The sequence below is a fragment of the Petromyzon marinus genome, chromosome 56 (assembly GCF_048934315.1).
Source record: "Petromyzon marinus isolate PM22_M1 ecotype Great Lakes invasive population chromosome 56, UKy_Petmar_22M1.pri1.0, whole genome shotgun sequence".
Classification (NCBI taxonomy): domain Eukaryota; kingdom Metazoa; phylum Chordata; class Hyperoartia; order Petromyzontiformes; family Petromyzontidae; genus Petromyzon; species Petromyzon marinus.
In genome coordinates, this window is record NC_133722.1 from 5,575,052 (window position 1) to 5,592,097 (window position 17,046).

Genomic DNA, 17,046 nt, shown 5'->3' on the forward strand with positions numbered 1-17,046 from the left:
TGAGGCATAGGTGCTGCTAGCGAATGGCAACACCTACGAAGGCCGGCATGGCACACAAGGGGGTGGGTGGCCAGAACCACGCCCGGCCGCCTTTGTCTCCCCAGTGGCGATGTATACACACTGCACCGGGAACTCATTTGAGTCAGCCTGGGGGATACCCAGGACCGGTTCAGATAATCTTCACTCGTGTTGATGGCCGTGAGCAGGAATCGAACTCGGGTTGCCGGGTTCGTAGCGCAGTGCGCTAACTGCTACACTACCGCTCTCACACACAAATGTACACTGACACACACTGACACACAACCGCATTTGTATTCACGTTTGTCGATTCGATTTTTATTCAATCACGTTTCAAGTGGGCACTGCAGGTGTTCGCACACAAGGGTGCGTCGGTCGCCGACAAAACAGAATGTGTTTTTTGGCTTCGCGGCAAGAGGAAACATTCGAAGGAATCGCGTGCATTTTGGTTCTCGTTACTTTTAAAACTCCCCGACTAACTAACAAAAATGTATCAACAGATTCCCGGCTGACATCGACGGGGCCCCGATTGGCGTGTTGTGGGGCCCTCGGCGGTGGCGTGTTGTGGCCCGCGGAGGTGGCGTATTGGGGCCCACAGTGGTGGCGTGTTGGGGCCCGCGGAGGTGACGTGTTGTGGCCCGCGGCGGTGGCGTGTTGTGGCCCACAGTGGTGGCGTGTTGTGGCCCGCGGAGGTGACGTGTTGTGGCCCGCGGAGGTGAGGTGTTGTGGCCCGCGGCAGTGGCGAGTTGTGGCCCACAGTGGTGGCGTGTTGTGGCCCGCGGAGGTGGCATTTTGCGGCACCAGGGGGCGGCGTGTTGTGGCCCGCGGCGGTGGCGTGTTGTGGCCCACAGTGGTGGCGTATTGGGGCCCGCGGCGGTGGCGTATTTGGGGCCCGCGGCGGTGGCGTGTTGTGGCCCACGGCGGTGGCGTATTTGGGGCCCGCGGCTGCGGCGTGTTGGTTCAAGCCACTGCTGCTGCTACATTGTCTGCTGCATACAGGTTTCCCTCCCTCTCGCCCCATGCGGTCGTAGATGCGTTCTCAACAACAAAAACCAAGAGGGCGTCACGGACCGCAACGCCACCCAACCCACAATGCACCGCACGAGGAGGCAGCTGCGCACCTGCCGAGTAGCGCACATAGCACGAACACAGTAAACACAATGCTGTATCTATGTGTATCGCTGTGGTTGTACTTCTAGGCTCATATCTCTATATGTATCTCAGTGTGAGTAGCACACAGTACGTACACACACAGTAACACACACAACGTTGTCCCACGCCCGACCGCAGAGCCGCATGTGGAGTGAATTCAAATCGCATAGTAGAGCGAATTTTGGGTTCCTGATTTTCAGGCTTTCACACCACAAGTCTGCAATGCCTTCAGCCAACACACGAATGAGCTCCCCGCATACACACTGACCAGGAGTTGTGACGTATTGGCGAACAATCCCTACGATTTCGACACGGCACGGGAAGGCCATGGATCATCTCGGCAGTGGATTATTACTCCGCGCGTGAAATTTCGGCTCTTCAAAAAGTAAAAACAGCAGAAATACACACACACACACACATTGCTGTTTTACACGCAGTAGGTTTTCGCGAGCAATATTATCTATAATACAGGTTTTTTTATTTTCTCGGTTAGAGCACATAAATGTGTCGTTAAACCCGCCACCATCCGACATAGCCAATTAGTACATTTTTTCACGTTAACAGAACGTGCCAATTCGTTACCAGTACAATCCAGAACATTTACAACCTGAGTACGACATTTTGCCAACGATGGATGAAGCTGGTTGTCATTACCGGTGAAACGCCGTACTCCGATTGAAAATGTTGTGGATTCGCTCTCCAACACACAACCGGTGGTGCTGCGCTGGTAACGAATTGGCCACGTCCCGTTTACGTGACAAACCTTTGCTCAATTGGCTGTGCCGGGTGGTGGCGGATGTAACGACGCACGTTTATATTTACGCGATCTAACCCCCACCCCCCCCCCCCCCCAAATATAAAAAACAACAACCTGCGTTATGGACCACATTGCTCTATGGCGGGGCGTCTCTCAACGCTGTCGCCGAACGATCGACGCGCGTTTCTTTCGTCGCGGCACCCAGACGAGCGTGCGCAACGACGTGGCCAGCTCGGTCAGCTCGGCGGCGACGTCACGGTCGGCAACTCGCCAAGGACGCGCTCCCCCCCCATCCCCCCACCCCGACCGTAGCCCCGAGGCCCCGGCCCGGAGGGGATAGCTGCCGAAACACGTCGCGGGCCGAACGACGGCGCGCCCGCCACAAAACCGAACCAACGTTGCAGCAACGGGAGAAGTAACAAACAACGTCACCGGGGGCCCTTTTTTGTGTATCAAAGTGTGAAAAACAAAAGGTTTTCTGATCCTTTCTGGCAATAAGATGTTCGAACACCAGAGAGACAGCTCTTTGCGAGGCATCAAGTTCTGCATTAGCCACACACACACACACAGAGTGCCTGTGATGAACATGCAAACACAAGTTTAAGTGGTTTTTACACTACTCGAGTCCTTGCAAAAGGCATCAATTTGGCGTTCCAACATCTCAACACCTCCCGTTTTATTGCCGGAAAGGGTAAAAACTATTCTCAATTTTTGACGATGCGTTCGGCTTCTCGCTCTCGTAGAGAGCGAGAGAGAGATGGCGGCGTCGACTCAAGAGAGGCGCGAGCAGGACGAGGAGACGCCGCAGGCGAGCCGGGGAGGCAGCGATTGCCCAAGCTCTGCGGTCCTCGATGCACGAAGGCGTTACCGGCCAACTGTTCGTTACTTGCGGCGGGAAACTGGCGCGCTCGGGAGAAAACCCACGCGGGCGAGGGGGAAACGCTCTATCCCATGCAGTCGGAGCAGGTGGGAGGCCACATTTCCGTTGTCACCGCCTTTCTCCTGGCGAGCCAGGGGTGCACACACACACACGGCTCCTCCTCGACACCCACGGGAACGGAGTGCGGTGGATCCACCGACGTCGGTGCCGCGACGCACCGACGTCCGTCAAATTGGTGAACGAAGAAAATACATCTTAAACATGGGCTCGCTAAAAAAAAACTGCTTCAAGTCGCCAACATTTTTTTTTCTACATACCGAGACGAACTTTTTGGGGATTTAAAATTAAGGGGGGGGGGGGGAAAAAAAAAAACTCAACTCTACGAACACGAATGTGTGGCAATGCGATTCTCTATTCCTGGGGCGTGCTCTTAAAACAGGTTAGACCTTAGGCGGACCGCAAAGCTGTCGCGGTTTTTACGTTTGTTCATTGCCACGAACGATGGGTGGGATTAGACATTCATAAAAACGCACGCCCCAAAGGGGAAAACGACACATTTGAGGATTCACTCGGCAATTGCTCGACCGGACATACGCTGTACAAAAAAAGGCATTTGTGATCATTGATACCTACGTGAAGATGAGACTCGCGATGTCATTTTTTTTTTTTTAAACATTGTCCCGGTGCTTGTATTTTATTACTTAGATGGGAATGTTTTTTTTTTATTATCAAAGGATGCTCTTCGTCGTGTGCTTGTGATTTCAGCGGTTTGTTTACAAGGGTCGCTCGCAAACAAGAACAACAACAGCAAACCATTCGACAAGTGCAGCCACGAAATCCAGCCGAGCACTTTTCTCCCCAGCCCTCCCCCCTTAAAAAAAAATTAATTCTCAAGCGGCTGCCCTCTCGGGACGATTCCAAATTAATCCCAAACCAAAGCGAATTTCTCCAGTCGGCACCGACGGGAGCGTGAACACGTCCCACGCCGGGCGTTGTCTTTCTTCCCAAACGCGACTGAAGCGCGTGGATCCGGATCGTTTTTCCCCATCGGGAGACTTAAAAGGGTAATTGTAAAGCAAAAAACGTGCTCGCGATCGGACTTCGGAGGAGAGCGTAACGACGAGCCTCGTGCCGATAACCCGATGCCAGCCTAACTGCTCTCGCCGCGCGATCATCGGTAGCTGTGCGTGCACGTGTGTGCGCGTGTGTGCGTGCGTGCGTGCGTGCGCGTGTGTCGAGACGTTGAACTTCTTTCGCGCCGTACGTAGCCAACCGTGCTAATCGGAAGATGCGGTCTGTGTGTGTTGAACTTCTTTCGCGACCGTACGTAGCCAACCGTGCTTATCGGGGGGAAACCAAACAAAACGATTTCACACACACCCCCACCCCCCCCCTGTCCCCCCCCCCCTCCCCTCCCCAAAAAATAAATAACTTTACATCCTTCACCTCTATTGCACTGGCGGCAACGTTCACCGCCAGTAAACAAGACACAAGCACCCCGGCAGGCCTCCCCCCCCCCTGCCCATCCCCAACCCTTCAGCATCGACATCCTCCAGCGGTAAAAATTCCACTCGGCCTCATCATCACGTAAGCAACGGGAACCCCCCCCCCCACGACCACCCGCCCGCCCCCAAGCCATTCCGCCGGTACAATCGAGGGTCAGAGGAGGGGGCTTCCATATAAACGAAGACATTATCCCTGCACTTTAACTCAACTCCGCACGCACGCGCGCGCGAACGCGCAACCGACAAGCGACTCTTGTTGCGGCTTCATTATTTTCAAAGGCGTAAACCTCCCCGCGGCGTTCGTGAGAACGACCGGCGGCGGACGTTGCGCGTCGGGTAAAAAGTGCGAGCCCCGTTAACAGACCAAAAAAATTAAAAATAAATGGTTGTAAAAAGCGTTTCTCGAGGGGTCCGGACGCGTGACGACGTGGGTTCCCGCACCTTAAAAAAAAAAAAAATTCTCACGACGAGGGCGTCGGACTTGTGAGCGAACGCGGACGCCGCGAATCGGGACGCAAAGCGGAAGCGGTTCAAAGGAACCCGGATTCGCCTTTGAACGGCGCGACTGTAACAGAGCCCGACAACGCCACGCTAGAACACGTCCCCCCCCCCCCCACCCCACCTTCGCGATTCCACTGTTGCCCACATCGTTACGATTACACTCCCCCGTCCACATCGTCATGATTCCACTCGTCCACGTCGCCACGATTCCACTCTCGTCCACACCGACACGCGAGTTGGGACAACGCATCCGCCAACAACGTTCCATCCACGCCCAATGAAGAATCGCTTTGCATTCGCACCTTGCCATAAACGCTCGGCAGGGGCAACGCTTCGAAGGAACGCCCGCGGCCGACGTAACATCCACTTGGGGGTGCAGAGGGCCCGCTGGAGCCCAGCGAGACACCGACTCTTGCGCGCGAGCGATCGGCCGACGCGTGTGACGCGAGACTGAGAGTCAACGGGACTTGAATCGCAGCATCGCAAGCGCCCGAAATAAACATGGCACGCGACACAAAGTCCATCGCCAAGCGCCGCCGCCAAAAAACGTGAATGGCGAATCAAGTATCGCGGCCTTCACACGTTTGTCCCTCCGCATACAAAATAACAAAAATGTACACGACCCATCAGCTGCACAGGATACCTGGGAATGCACCGCATCAGCACAGAATTGGTACAACGCGAGCAACACCTCTGGATCGGTTGGGACATTCAGTGTCTCGTCAGCGGTCAGGCTTACTTTGAACCAATGCTGGTGAACTGCCAGATGGGTCCAATGTCTATTCATCCAGAGCCATACAAATCATTTTTATTAACACACACGCACACCAATACATTGCACACATGCACATTACTACATACACACACACATTACTACATCCATACACTCACACTACTACATACACACATTACAAAATGCACACACATTACTACATCGACACATACTACTACATCCACAAACGTTAATACATCCACACACACTACTTCATACACACACTACTAAATACACACACACATTACTACATCCACACACGTTAATACATCCACACACACTACTTCATACACACACTACTAAATACACACACACATTACTACATTCACACACATTACTACATCCACACATATTACTACATCCACACACACTACTTCATACACATACAATACTAAATACACTAACACATTACTACATCCACATGCACCAACATTACTTCACACACACACACATTACTACATACATACACACACATTACTACATCCATACACATACTGCACGCACACACACACATTCGTACATCCATACACAAACATTACTACATCCATACACAAACATTACTACAACCATACACAAACATTACTACATCCATACACAAACATTACTACATCCATACACACACACATTACTACACACATACATTACTACATACACACATACATTACTACATAAACAAAAACAAAGATTCCCCCCATAGTCTTAACAAACTGTTGTGGCAATGGCTATGAGTGAGCACCTATGAAGGCCAGCAAAGCACACGAGGGGGTGGATGGTCAGCACCACACCCTACCCACCTTTATCTCCCCGGTGACGATGTTTACACACCGCACCAGGGACTCATTTGAGGCCGAGTTCGCCTAGGGGAGGCCCTGGACCGGTTCAGATAATCTTCACTGGTGTTAGTCGTGAGCGGGAATCAAACCCGGGTCTCTGCCGGGTTCTTAGCGCATCGTAGCGCTAACCGCCGCACTAAAAAACTCCCCACTACAACCACACGCGTTACTGCAACCACAACGGGCGCACACGCACAAGTCGAGCGAGTGGTGAATGTAACCCGAGCTGTGGCACCTCACCGCTGCCTGTGGAGTGGCAGACGCTGCAGCGAGCGCAAGAGCAATTTTGTCTCTCGTGTACGCCCAAACGCCATGAAAAAATTCACCTGCCATTGCCGCATTTAAAATCGTCCGATAGGTGAGCGTTAGTTAACGCTGCCAACGTGTGGCCTGTTAAGTCGTCACCTTCAGCCAAACGTTTCGACACACGGCCTAACCGATGTGGAGCCGTGCCTTCGCGAGAGCGCAGGGGGGGCAACGGTGTGGGTAGCAAAGAGGTCATCTGAACCCCCTTAGCCTGTCTAGCGCCTCTCCCGGGGTCAACCCAGCCTCTAAAAACCTGCTACCAACGCAGCCTCTGTGGACATCAGCAGCGGGGAGACAAAGGCAGGCGAGGCGCGGCGGCGACAGGACCTGCCCCGCATGTGCGCCAGCCGTAATAATGGGTGCCCTCTGTGGGCTATGGAGGAGGTCACGTTCCTCTGTAGTCGACAAGGCCCAAGCGGGGGGGGAGAATCTGTGTCCGTGTGAACGTCGTTCCCTTAATGACAAAACACGAGCGGGACAGTGTCAACGCAATCGCGCTCCGTTTCCGACGCCGTCCCGCTCGCGACGCAAACAACGCGACATTGTCGGGTCGGATGTCCTATCGTAAAAGCAGCTATCGTGATCACGTGACGCGAGGTGGGGACGACGAGGGGCCCACGAGGCTGCGGGCCTGACGGGATGAACGGACGGATGAGGTCGGATTCTCATGCTCTCTCGCTCAAGCGCCGTCACTCTGCCACGACGTTTCACGTACTCGTCACCCTGTATCTGTCACGCGCTCTCGCGTTACACGCCCAGCTCTGGCACTTCTCCTCTCTCTCTCTCTCTCAATCTCCCACGCCCACCTCTTAACCTTCCCTCTGCAAAAAAACCCCTTCCCATCGCTGCCCTCCCACTCTCGCCGTTGCCCCTCGCTCGGCCCGTCAACACACTCTCTCTCTCTCTCTCCCTGTCTCGCACGCTCGCACTCCCGTCAGCCCAATCAACGTTCCACTCGCTCAGAAAATTGCTCTCTCCCTTGGCAAGACTCCTCGCTCTACATCCCCACCACCTCTCGCCGCCGCCACCGCTTTGCTCATCCCTTGAGAGGGGCCCACTTGAGGCAGGACGAGTCGATGGCCTTGTCGTTTGCCGGCTTGCGGGCTTCCTTGTCGAGCCAGTCGTCGATGATGTCCTAGCCGCGCGCGTGAGAGAGAGAGGAACGTCAAACGCGCAAGACTCACGTTGGGAAAATCTGCGACGCGCGTCCAATCGTCTCATTAAACCCTTTCCCGTTCCGATGACGTACGTGTATGGAACCGCAAAAAAACTCAAATAACTTCATCGGTACCGAGGCTCCCACAAGGCCATGGCGGGAGGGAGGGCGTGTGGCACAGTTTTGCGCCAGCTATAGTAGAGCGCGGTGGTGTCGCTCCGGTTCTCTGCAGTAACGTCTTTAAAAACAAGGACGCTACACCTCTATAAATAAAATTAACGCTGAACCACTCACGCGTTTCCGAGATTCAGCGGTGAACGGGACACCCAGCCCGTGACTTGCAGACATCTCGGAATGGGAAAGGGTTAATTAAATAGTTTGCATATTTCACACGTAAATTGGATCAAAATGTAGCTGCAGCAGAGTGTTTGGAACCACCGAGTTTCCTGCCTTGTCAATGTAACTTTACGAATTTCAATTTTTTTTCCATTTGTAATTGTGGACCGCTTTAGATGTTTCCTGCCAGCCAAGCCACCCCCCCCATTGAAAAAGAGCCTCTTAGCAAACTCGGCTTTACTCCATGCCCCAGGGGGGCGGGGACCACGTTGATAGTCCCCATATACCACAGGGGGAACCATGGGGACGGTCCATATCTCATCTCATGGGGGGGACTACGGCTACGGGGACGGTCCATGTCTCACAAGGGGGACCAAGGGGACAGTCCATGTACCAAGGGCGGGGGGGGCACAGGGATGGTCCATGTAACCACGGAGGCAACCACAAGGACAGTCCATGTACAACGAGGGGGGGACCACGGGGACATTAACAGGGATGGTGCGCCATTCATTTCTGGAGTTATTGTTTCATGAACTAAACCTAAACTTTGATTTAAAGCTTTCGTGACTGCAGGGATTCATATTCTTGGTTCTTTCGGTAAAGTCACGTAGAAGGGAAACAATAAAATAATACAAATATAAAACAATAAAATTCTCACGACGTTTCGACTGCAACACAAGCAGTCATCATCAGGTGTGAAAACCACAACAAGAAAATTTGTGGTTTTCACACCTGTGGTTTTCACACCTGATGATGACTGCTTGTGTTGCAGTCGAAACGTCGTGAGAATTGTTTTATATTTTTATTGTTTCCCTTCTACGTGACTTTAGCGAAAGAACCAAGAATATAAACCTAAACTATTTACATTTTATGAGGTATGGCCCACTGAGCCATTACGGCTCTTTTTAGGAACGACCTGGCCACAAATGATAGCTCAACAAAGTGGCTTATCACGTGGAAATGTATAGCAGCCAAATACTCTCAACGCGTGTTTCTAAATGTGGAGGGAAACACCGGAGAAACATCCAAAGCGAACACAGGGAGAACGGCAAAACTACAAATATACAGCAGGCGTCAGGGTCGGTATCAAACCCACGACCTCCTGCATACCAGGCGAGGGAGTTAACATCTCCTAGCCATCAGGGCGCATCAAGACGACGGGCAACGCGTCCGCGAACGTGACGGCCGTCTCTTTCGAATAAAAGCTCTCAACTGCGAATGGAGATCAGCTGTTCATCGTCAGCTAAGGGTCACCTCGTTGCCACTCGCGTCGGAGGGGGGGGGGGGGTGGGGGGCTTGTCTCAATTTGTGGAAAGTGCAACAGCGGGTGTCACGAGGCTAGACTTGATCCCTGCCAGAGGAACATGGAATTTCAGGCGCACTTCCCTTTCACAACGCGGGTAAAAGCCACCGAGGGCCAAGGCTTGTCGTGTCTCGCCAGCTGAGCCGGCTGAGCACACACACCTCACAGAGGTCAAGAGGTTAACAGTGAAATCCCTCGAGGGGTGGCGTAAAGAACGCTGCGTTATTCACAGCGGTCACTTTCTTCATCGCCGGCACATTCGTCCCGAGAACATGTTTTGCTGGGCTTTTTCCCCGCTTGTAATTACGTTGGTAATTTACCCAAACAACCAATTTACGAGCAGAAAAGGGCTGGCTCTCGCCAGACGCGGGGCCCAGTTTTAATTACTCCAGAAAGCCACTTAAGCTCACTGTCGCATTTCATTAGGGCGGCTGTAAAACATCGTTACGTGTCCCCTCCCAAAATGTTCTGCCCACCGTTTAGTTTAACTTGTCTTTGACCGCCTTGGCAGCACTGGTACGTTCGAGCTCAAAGACGTCAGTCCATACCGTGTCAACCCATCACGGTTTAACCCCGTATTCCTGTACAGGGAAATTGAGTTTTCAGGTCCATACGGCGAAACCAGCAGTTTCAATATGGGCAAAAAAAAATGTTTTCGTGATGGGATGAACGATGAGGTTTATAAGGACGCGAGGTGACCAATAAGGTCTGAAATTGTCTGTAATAAGGTAGGGACTGATAAGGGGTTGACAGGTAAGTCAATCTATGGGAGGTTATAATGTTTTACCATCATACTTCACCACGCTGATTTAAAAGGATTTTTGAAGAGGTGGAGTTGGGGGGGGAAGGCAGAAACGGTGCGGATTTCACTCACCACTCACGTTAGCCGTGGCCGGAAATCGAACTCTGGACAGCCGGGTTCATAGGGCAGTGGGCTAACCACTGTAACCATAACGCTCCCACCACCGGCCAGCCTTCATCGGGCTCACTAACAGCACTGGCCCCTACCCCCACCACTACTACTGTGTATCAGGATGGATAAGGATAGTTGCCGTAGCAGGCAAGATGTTAACTCCCTCGCCTGGTATACAAGGAGGTCGTGGGTTCGATTCGGACCCCGACACCTGTTGTATATTTGGAGTTTGCGGTGTCTCTCTCCCTCTCTGATCATCATCATCACGGTGGCTAGGAGATGTTAACTACCTCGCCTGGTGTACAGGAGGTCGTGGGTTCAATCCCGACCCTGACGCCTGCTATATATTTAGAGGTTTGCACGTTCTCCCCGTGGTCGAGTGGGTTATTCCGCCGGGTCCTCCAGTTTTTCCCTCCACATTTAGAATTAACGTATTCGGCTGCTATGAATTTCCACGTGACGATAAGCCACTTTGTTGAGCTATCATTTGTGACAGCCAGGTGGCCTCAGAAAAAAAAAAAAAAAGAGCTCTATAGCTTAGACGGCCTTACCTGATAAAATAAAAATAGTTACGTATATACGTTGAACTTCTTTCGCGCCGTACATAGCGAACCGTGCTAATCGGTGATGCTGAGTGATAGCGAGGTCTCCGTTTGTCTCCCCCCCCCCCCCCCCCACCCGCCTTCACCTGTCGCTTGAGTACCAGGTGCTTGCCCTTCCAGTACTTGAGCATCTGCAGGTACTGCAGCGTGCTCACGATGTCCGCGGGGTTGATGGCCGTCTCCTGGCTGATCTCTGTGCACAGCGAGAGAGCGAGCCACAACGGGTCACGAGTTTGACGGCGCAGAGGTCCACCTGCGCCGCATTTCGTTTGGATACAAACCCAGGGATGGCTTTCAAACGTTTTGGATTTTTGCAAGGGCAATTCAGATTTTCAACAAAAAAAAAAATTGAGATCGATGCAGAATAATTCAACGTGTCTTCATTCCTCACAAAAGGTGAAGTTGACTTCAGTAAGTGATGTAATACAAGCGGTGTCATATCCGCGAGCTCATACTTTCACGTCAATTGAAAACGGACACGCATGCCATCACCGTGCGCACGCTTCACGTGAAGCGCAGCCAAACGCAGCCCACAAATGTCCACGCGCGAACGACGAACACGCAAGCGCCGAGGGCATTCCACTGCACCTGGCTCCCCCTGACAACGCGACCACGGCGTTTCCAAGCCCTCGCTCGGCAGACACGGGGGCGAGCCTGCGGCACGATCGTCCGAGGAAGCTGCCCCGGGGGGGGGGGCGTGGTTATCACCGCGCGGTAACAAGCGCTCGGTGCGGGGCGACGCGGTGCGGCGGGCAGGGCGGAGCGACCTACGACCTTTGATGGAGATCTCCTTGCCGTGGAAGCCGTGCAGGTACCGCAGCACCACGCCCTTCCAGTAGCTGCGGTAGCTGATGAGGCCCAGGTCGGAGAGCGGTCGCTCGGGGGACCCGATCTTGTCCTCCATCTTCGACAGCAGGTAGCCTTCGGGAAGGAAGCGCGGCAAAAGGGGTCGCAGCGGGGGGCCAGGGCACGGGGGTGGGGTGGATGGGAGCGGAGGAGGAGGAGGGCGATGGGGTTCGTTAAATCGGTCGGGAAGGCGAGGGCTGGACGACGCGCTTACCGATTAGGTCGCACGGAACCTCGTTTGCAAAGCAGTGCCAGAGGGAAAGGCAATCGCGTGCGCGGAAGAGCTATCCGTTTACGCGAAACGAGACGTTGCGACGTGCAACGAGACGCCGTTAGGCAAACAACTCCCAACGCAACGATCCCGAAGCAAGCGGGACACCGGGTGGCTTTGATGTGCAGGGCTGGCAGCAAACGCTCGCATGCCGAGACGCAGCGGCGACGGCTGCGAGACGCGGAGCGCAAGACAAGCGGCGCGTGACCCTTCGGCAGGCCGAGCGGAGGATGGGCTCTCACAAGGACCGTTCGTCCCGAACGCTGTGAAGGCAGCACAGCAGTCTCCCCATGGTGCTCCCCCCCCCCGCCCCCGCCCCCCCCCCCACAGTGTGGATCTCCCTTCCCCCAGACGTCTGTGCTGTTGATTCCCTGCCACTGTTCAAGGTTCAAGTTGCACGGTCAAGACCTTCCAGTTACTATTTTTATTCATTTTATTTTCAGAATCAGAATCATTATGTATAACCGCAGGAAAAATCCGATGAGCTATGAAGATCTTTTTTTCACAGATGTACAGTGGGGGCGGATAAGAATGTTACAACAACATTCAAAGCTGGGGGGGGGGCAACGCTCTATCCCAGGGGTCAGCAAACTGCGGCCGCATGCAGGGCTCTTCACCGACTGCTTTGTGACGCTCTATCCCCTGCAGATGGAACAGGCGGAGTTCACCGCTCGCTGCGCCGCCTTCTCGGCTAAGCGACCTGGCCACACAAATGACAGCTCAACGGAGTCGGCTCACCATGTGTGGAAATTCACAGCGACCACTAAATCGGAGGACCCGGAGAAAAATCCACGCGACCATAAGGGGAACTGGCAAAACTCCCAAATATACAGGGGTCAGGGTTGGGATCGAACCCACAACCACATGCATACCAGGCGAGGAAGATAACGTCTTGCCACCGCAGCGCTTCAACACTTCCCAACACCGCTGACCATTAAATAAATATGCCTGCTATTCCTTGCACGACGTCGTGAGATGCGTTCCCATCTAGACGCTGTGAAAATCCACGTTGTTACCTGCTGCAATTAAACCTCAGCTCGTCTTTACATCCCCCTGTTTGTATCCACACGCGACAAAGACAAAGATCCCCCATGTAGCCTTTAACAGACTGTAGGGGCAAGTGCTGTTAGCGAGCACCTATGAAGGCCGGTACGGTACACGAAGGGGGTGGGTGGACAGCACCACGCCCGACCGCCTTTGTCTCCAGGTACTCATTCGAGGCTGAGTCGACCTAGGGGAGGCCCGGGACCGGTTCAAATAATCGCCACGAGTGCCGGCCCCCCGAGCGGGAATCGAACTCGGGTCGCCAGGTTCCGTAGACCGCTCACGGCTGGACTACCGCTCCCCACACGCACGCAAGCGCACCCACGTGCAACAAACACCGCAAGACACCTTTTATAGACGCGCGTGACTCATTGCTCGACGGCGGCGTAAATGTGTCGGTGCGCACGTCGCAAATGGACGGTTCAAGAAGACATGCGCGTCTCTCCCCGGGGCAGGTGGAGAGGCGGGGGGGGGGGGGGGCCTGAGCCTGTGATATTCGGTGACGTGGCCGGACGACGGAGGAGCGTCTTACCGCCGGCTTGTTGCAGAGGTCGGCGCTCCAAGCACCCCGACCCGACCCGGTTAACAACGGGAGCGTATCAACCGTAAAAACGAAAAGATGTTACGCACCCGGCGGCTTCGCCGTGGCCGTTCAAAAAATCCTGTGACATTGTACGTACGTATTTTGAACTTCCTTCATTGCGTATGCATGTACGTTGAGGATTATTCGAGCAAAGAAAACGGACGACATGTGCGTGCCGGCCCTCACGGTACACATTTGAAAAGTAGAAAACTAAAATCGCTGCCGCACGTCACTGCCACGGAATAAGCGAGAGGAGCATCGCTGCCCTCATTCCCCACCGATGCCACACACTTGAAGGCCGGTGCTGTGATCAGCTTGCGCCGCACAGGGACAAGCCGCCCTTATATGGGGGGGGGGGGGTCCCCCTAGGCTGACAAGCCGCGGCCACGACACACGTTTCATCACGTCACGAGCGCAAACGTAAGTGCGAGTCAGTCGGATTTATAAAATTCAGGATGGTTTTGTTATTCCTCGCGCAGGGCTGAGGTTTAAAAAAAAAAAAAACCTTCAACTTTGATTGCGGCCAAGGAAGGCCACGCGTTCCAAGCGACGCCCCGGGAGCTCGTAGCGCGGCGTGGATTTGAGGGCTGCGAGTCTGTCTCGCTTTCCCTCGGAGCTTTATTAGAGGGATATCTTTCGGTGCCAAGGAGAAGCTCGTGAAAACCCTAAGGGGCCAGCTGCAGGCTTCCCGGCTCACTGGGGTCACGTTGCGTGACCTGGCCCCCCCCCCCAAAACGCTCCATCAGCCGAGGCGCCTCAATTTGTCAAAGAGTCTTTTACTTCCGCTCGACGGCAAAAATATCAAGAAAGGTAATTCCGGCGAAATAAATTTACCGCCGTTGGAACTGCGCGCTAATGATTTCACCGAACGACGGAAGAGCAACGGGAAAAATATGATCGGCACGTTTTTATTTCTCCATAATGAAGCTTTTTGGTTTAGATCGCATAAGTATAAATATCAAATCGTAATTACCAGCGAAACGTTGTACTCAGATAGTAAATGTTGTGGATTCACTCTTCGACACACCCGTGGGCTGAAGTAGTGAACTATTTGGCGTTTACGTGACAAATCCCTTACTGATTGGCCGTGTCGGGTGGTGGAGGGCTTCGACACATTTATAAATAACGCGATCTAACCCAAAAAACCTTCAATATGAATAATACTGGTTGCGAAAGCCTACGTGTTTGTATTTTTATACGCAATTTCTTCGGCCGAACAACTCAAGCCGTCATTAGACAAACGTACGGCCGGCTCGCGCTGGGGACTGGTACCAGCAATGTCAAGATCGGCCTCTGTGGACGTGTCTGTGTGTGTCACGTGTGTGTGCGTTGTGCACGTCTGCGTGTATTTGTATGTCTGTGCGTGTTTGTGTACATGCCCTTGTATGCATGGAGGAGGTTCGTGCAGGACGCAGTTTGAGGCAATCGCCCTCCAGCAACAACGAAGGGCAGAGGAGTGACGCTCACAAACAACGAGCGGAGTGCCGGGCGGCTAAAATGCAGTGAGTTGACGCAGTGGGGAGCGCAGTTGGTGCATCTGCCAGTCATCTCAGTCAGTCAATCCACGACACCTGTATCTGTTCCGTGACCTCCTCCTGCCAGCGGGCCTTCGACACGTCACGTGGCCTCAAATTGCACCTAGCCTGGCACAACCACCGCGGTGACGTCACCGGCACTCCGTGGTGAACGGCGGTCGTTGTTGTGGCAATTAGCTTCAAATTACGGCGACAATTAACGACGTTCCGTGCTCACTCGGGAAAAGCTTCACGCCGGGCCTCAAGACCACGCCGAGCCTCAAGAGCGTCAGAGACGTCGCAAGTGGACGCGAGAGCAACTCCGTCACCAGCAGGGATGACGGCCGGTGGACGAGACGGAGAACAGAGCGGCGGGTCCAAAGCGGCAACACGCCCGGTGGGAGCAAGTCGCATGCTGTGGTGAAGCGAGCGCGGCCAGGTTGCGCGCGGGAGCCGGACGGGTCATCGCGCGATCGCGAGGGACGGCGGGACACCTCCGGGGAGGCCTTCGACCAGCGGTGGATGGGTCGTGGCCGTCGATGGCGATGGCGGGTGCGTGCGCGGGGGAGTTCGCGCGTAGGTGCGTTGTTGCGTGGGTACATGCGCCGGTGGGTTCGTGGGCGTGCGCGCGTGGGACTCACTGAATTCGATGAGCATCTTGCCGTAGCCCTGCCTCATGAACTGCGGCATGGTTAGGATGCACGACACGTTGTAGTTGAGGAACGAGTTCTTCTCCTGCGAAGGGGAAATACATCGGGGGGAGGGGGGGGGGGTAGAGAGGCTGCAGCGGCGCAGGCGAAACGGAGCGGCGTAGGCGAAACGGAGCGGCGGTCCTTAAGAAACAATGGGGGCGAGTGGCTGCGCCACCGCGAGCCAATTACGAGCCCTGGCATCGCTCGAGCACCACGGGACGCAGCCCAGGGAGGGCAACGCGGCCGGCGCATCACCGTCACCGTCACCGCCACAAAGGGAAGGCAATGAAACGTACGGTGGTCGCGAAAACAACAGCGTCCATCAAACCCTCATGCAGCAGCTCTTTGTTCGCTTTGTCGAGGCATCGATCGACGTGGATCAGCCATCCGCCGTTTCATTTTGCGCGCGGCTGTCGCTCAGGAACGCTCGCAGCGCCGCGAGTTTCAATTCGGCCGCGGTCTATTCACTGCCGGATGAAAGCCGCCGCAAGCCCTCGCCAACTTTCTCGTGGCTACGCTACGCGATGCCAATCGCATCGCTACCATCATCATCCCTCTGTGGTCGAGAGAGCAAATAGCGGTTGTCCCATGAATAGAACGATTCGTGCAATTGGAACGTGGAATTTACACCGCTCCGGGGTCGTGACATCCAACTGCAATGAGGCAATGAGCCATGCTGTTTGAGCAGGGAGACAATGAGCGGGAGCGAGGTCAGCAGGGGCGGCTAATCCCACGGCGGTCGGAGACACACAGAGTCAGCGACGCCGAGATGCTGGATTCGAATCGGCGTTTCAGTCGCCCACGGTTATACCGGGGTTTTCGAGTCGATTGGTCTTGGCCCAGTCACCATTGACCACACGGTAGCAGCTAAATAAAGCAACAAAAAAATTCCGAAAAAATACATTGGGGTTTGCACACTTTTGACGTGAAGCTTTCGTGACTGCAGGAATCCATGCTCTTTGGTTCTTTCGGTAAAGTCACGTGGGTAGAAATAAAATCGAATAAAACAAATCACCACGTTTCGATCGCAACACAAAGCGGTCGTCGCCTAACTACGTGACA

The 17,046-nt window shown here is 54.2% G+C and overlaps 1 protein-coding gene across 3 annotated transcripts in view; it reads right to left on the reverse strand.

Moving 5' to 3' along the window:
- Window positions 1-308: 308 nt before the first annotated feature.
- Window positions 309-17,046, reverse strand: part of LOC116954679 (histone acetyltransferase KAT7-like) — a 49,855-nt gene continuing 33,117 nt past the window's right edge. For all 3 annotated transcript variants that reach the window (XM_076052502.1, XM_076052501.1, XM_032975378.2), the window contains exons 12-15: window positions 15,934-16,027; window positions 11,809-11,955; window positions 11,121-11,227; window positions 309-7,859 (exon numbers count right to left, since the gene is read on the reverse strand). In XM_076052502.1, coding sequence (XP_075908617.1) covers window positions 7,761-7,859; window positions 11,121-11,227; window positions 11,809-11,955; window positions 15,934-16,027 — 447 coding nt within the window. In that variant the 3' untranslated portion in view covers window positions 309-7,760. The remainder of the gene's footprint in view (window positions 7,860-11,120; window positions 11,228-11,808; window positions 11,956-15,933; window positions 16,028-17,046) is intronic.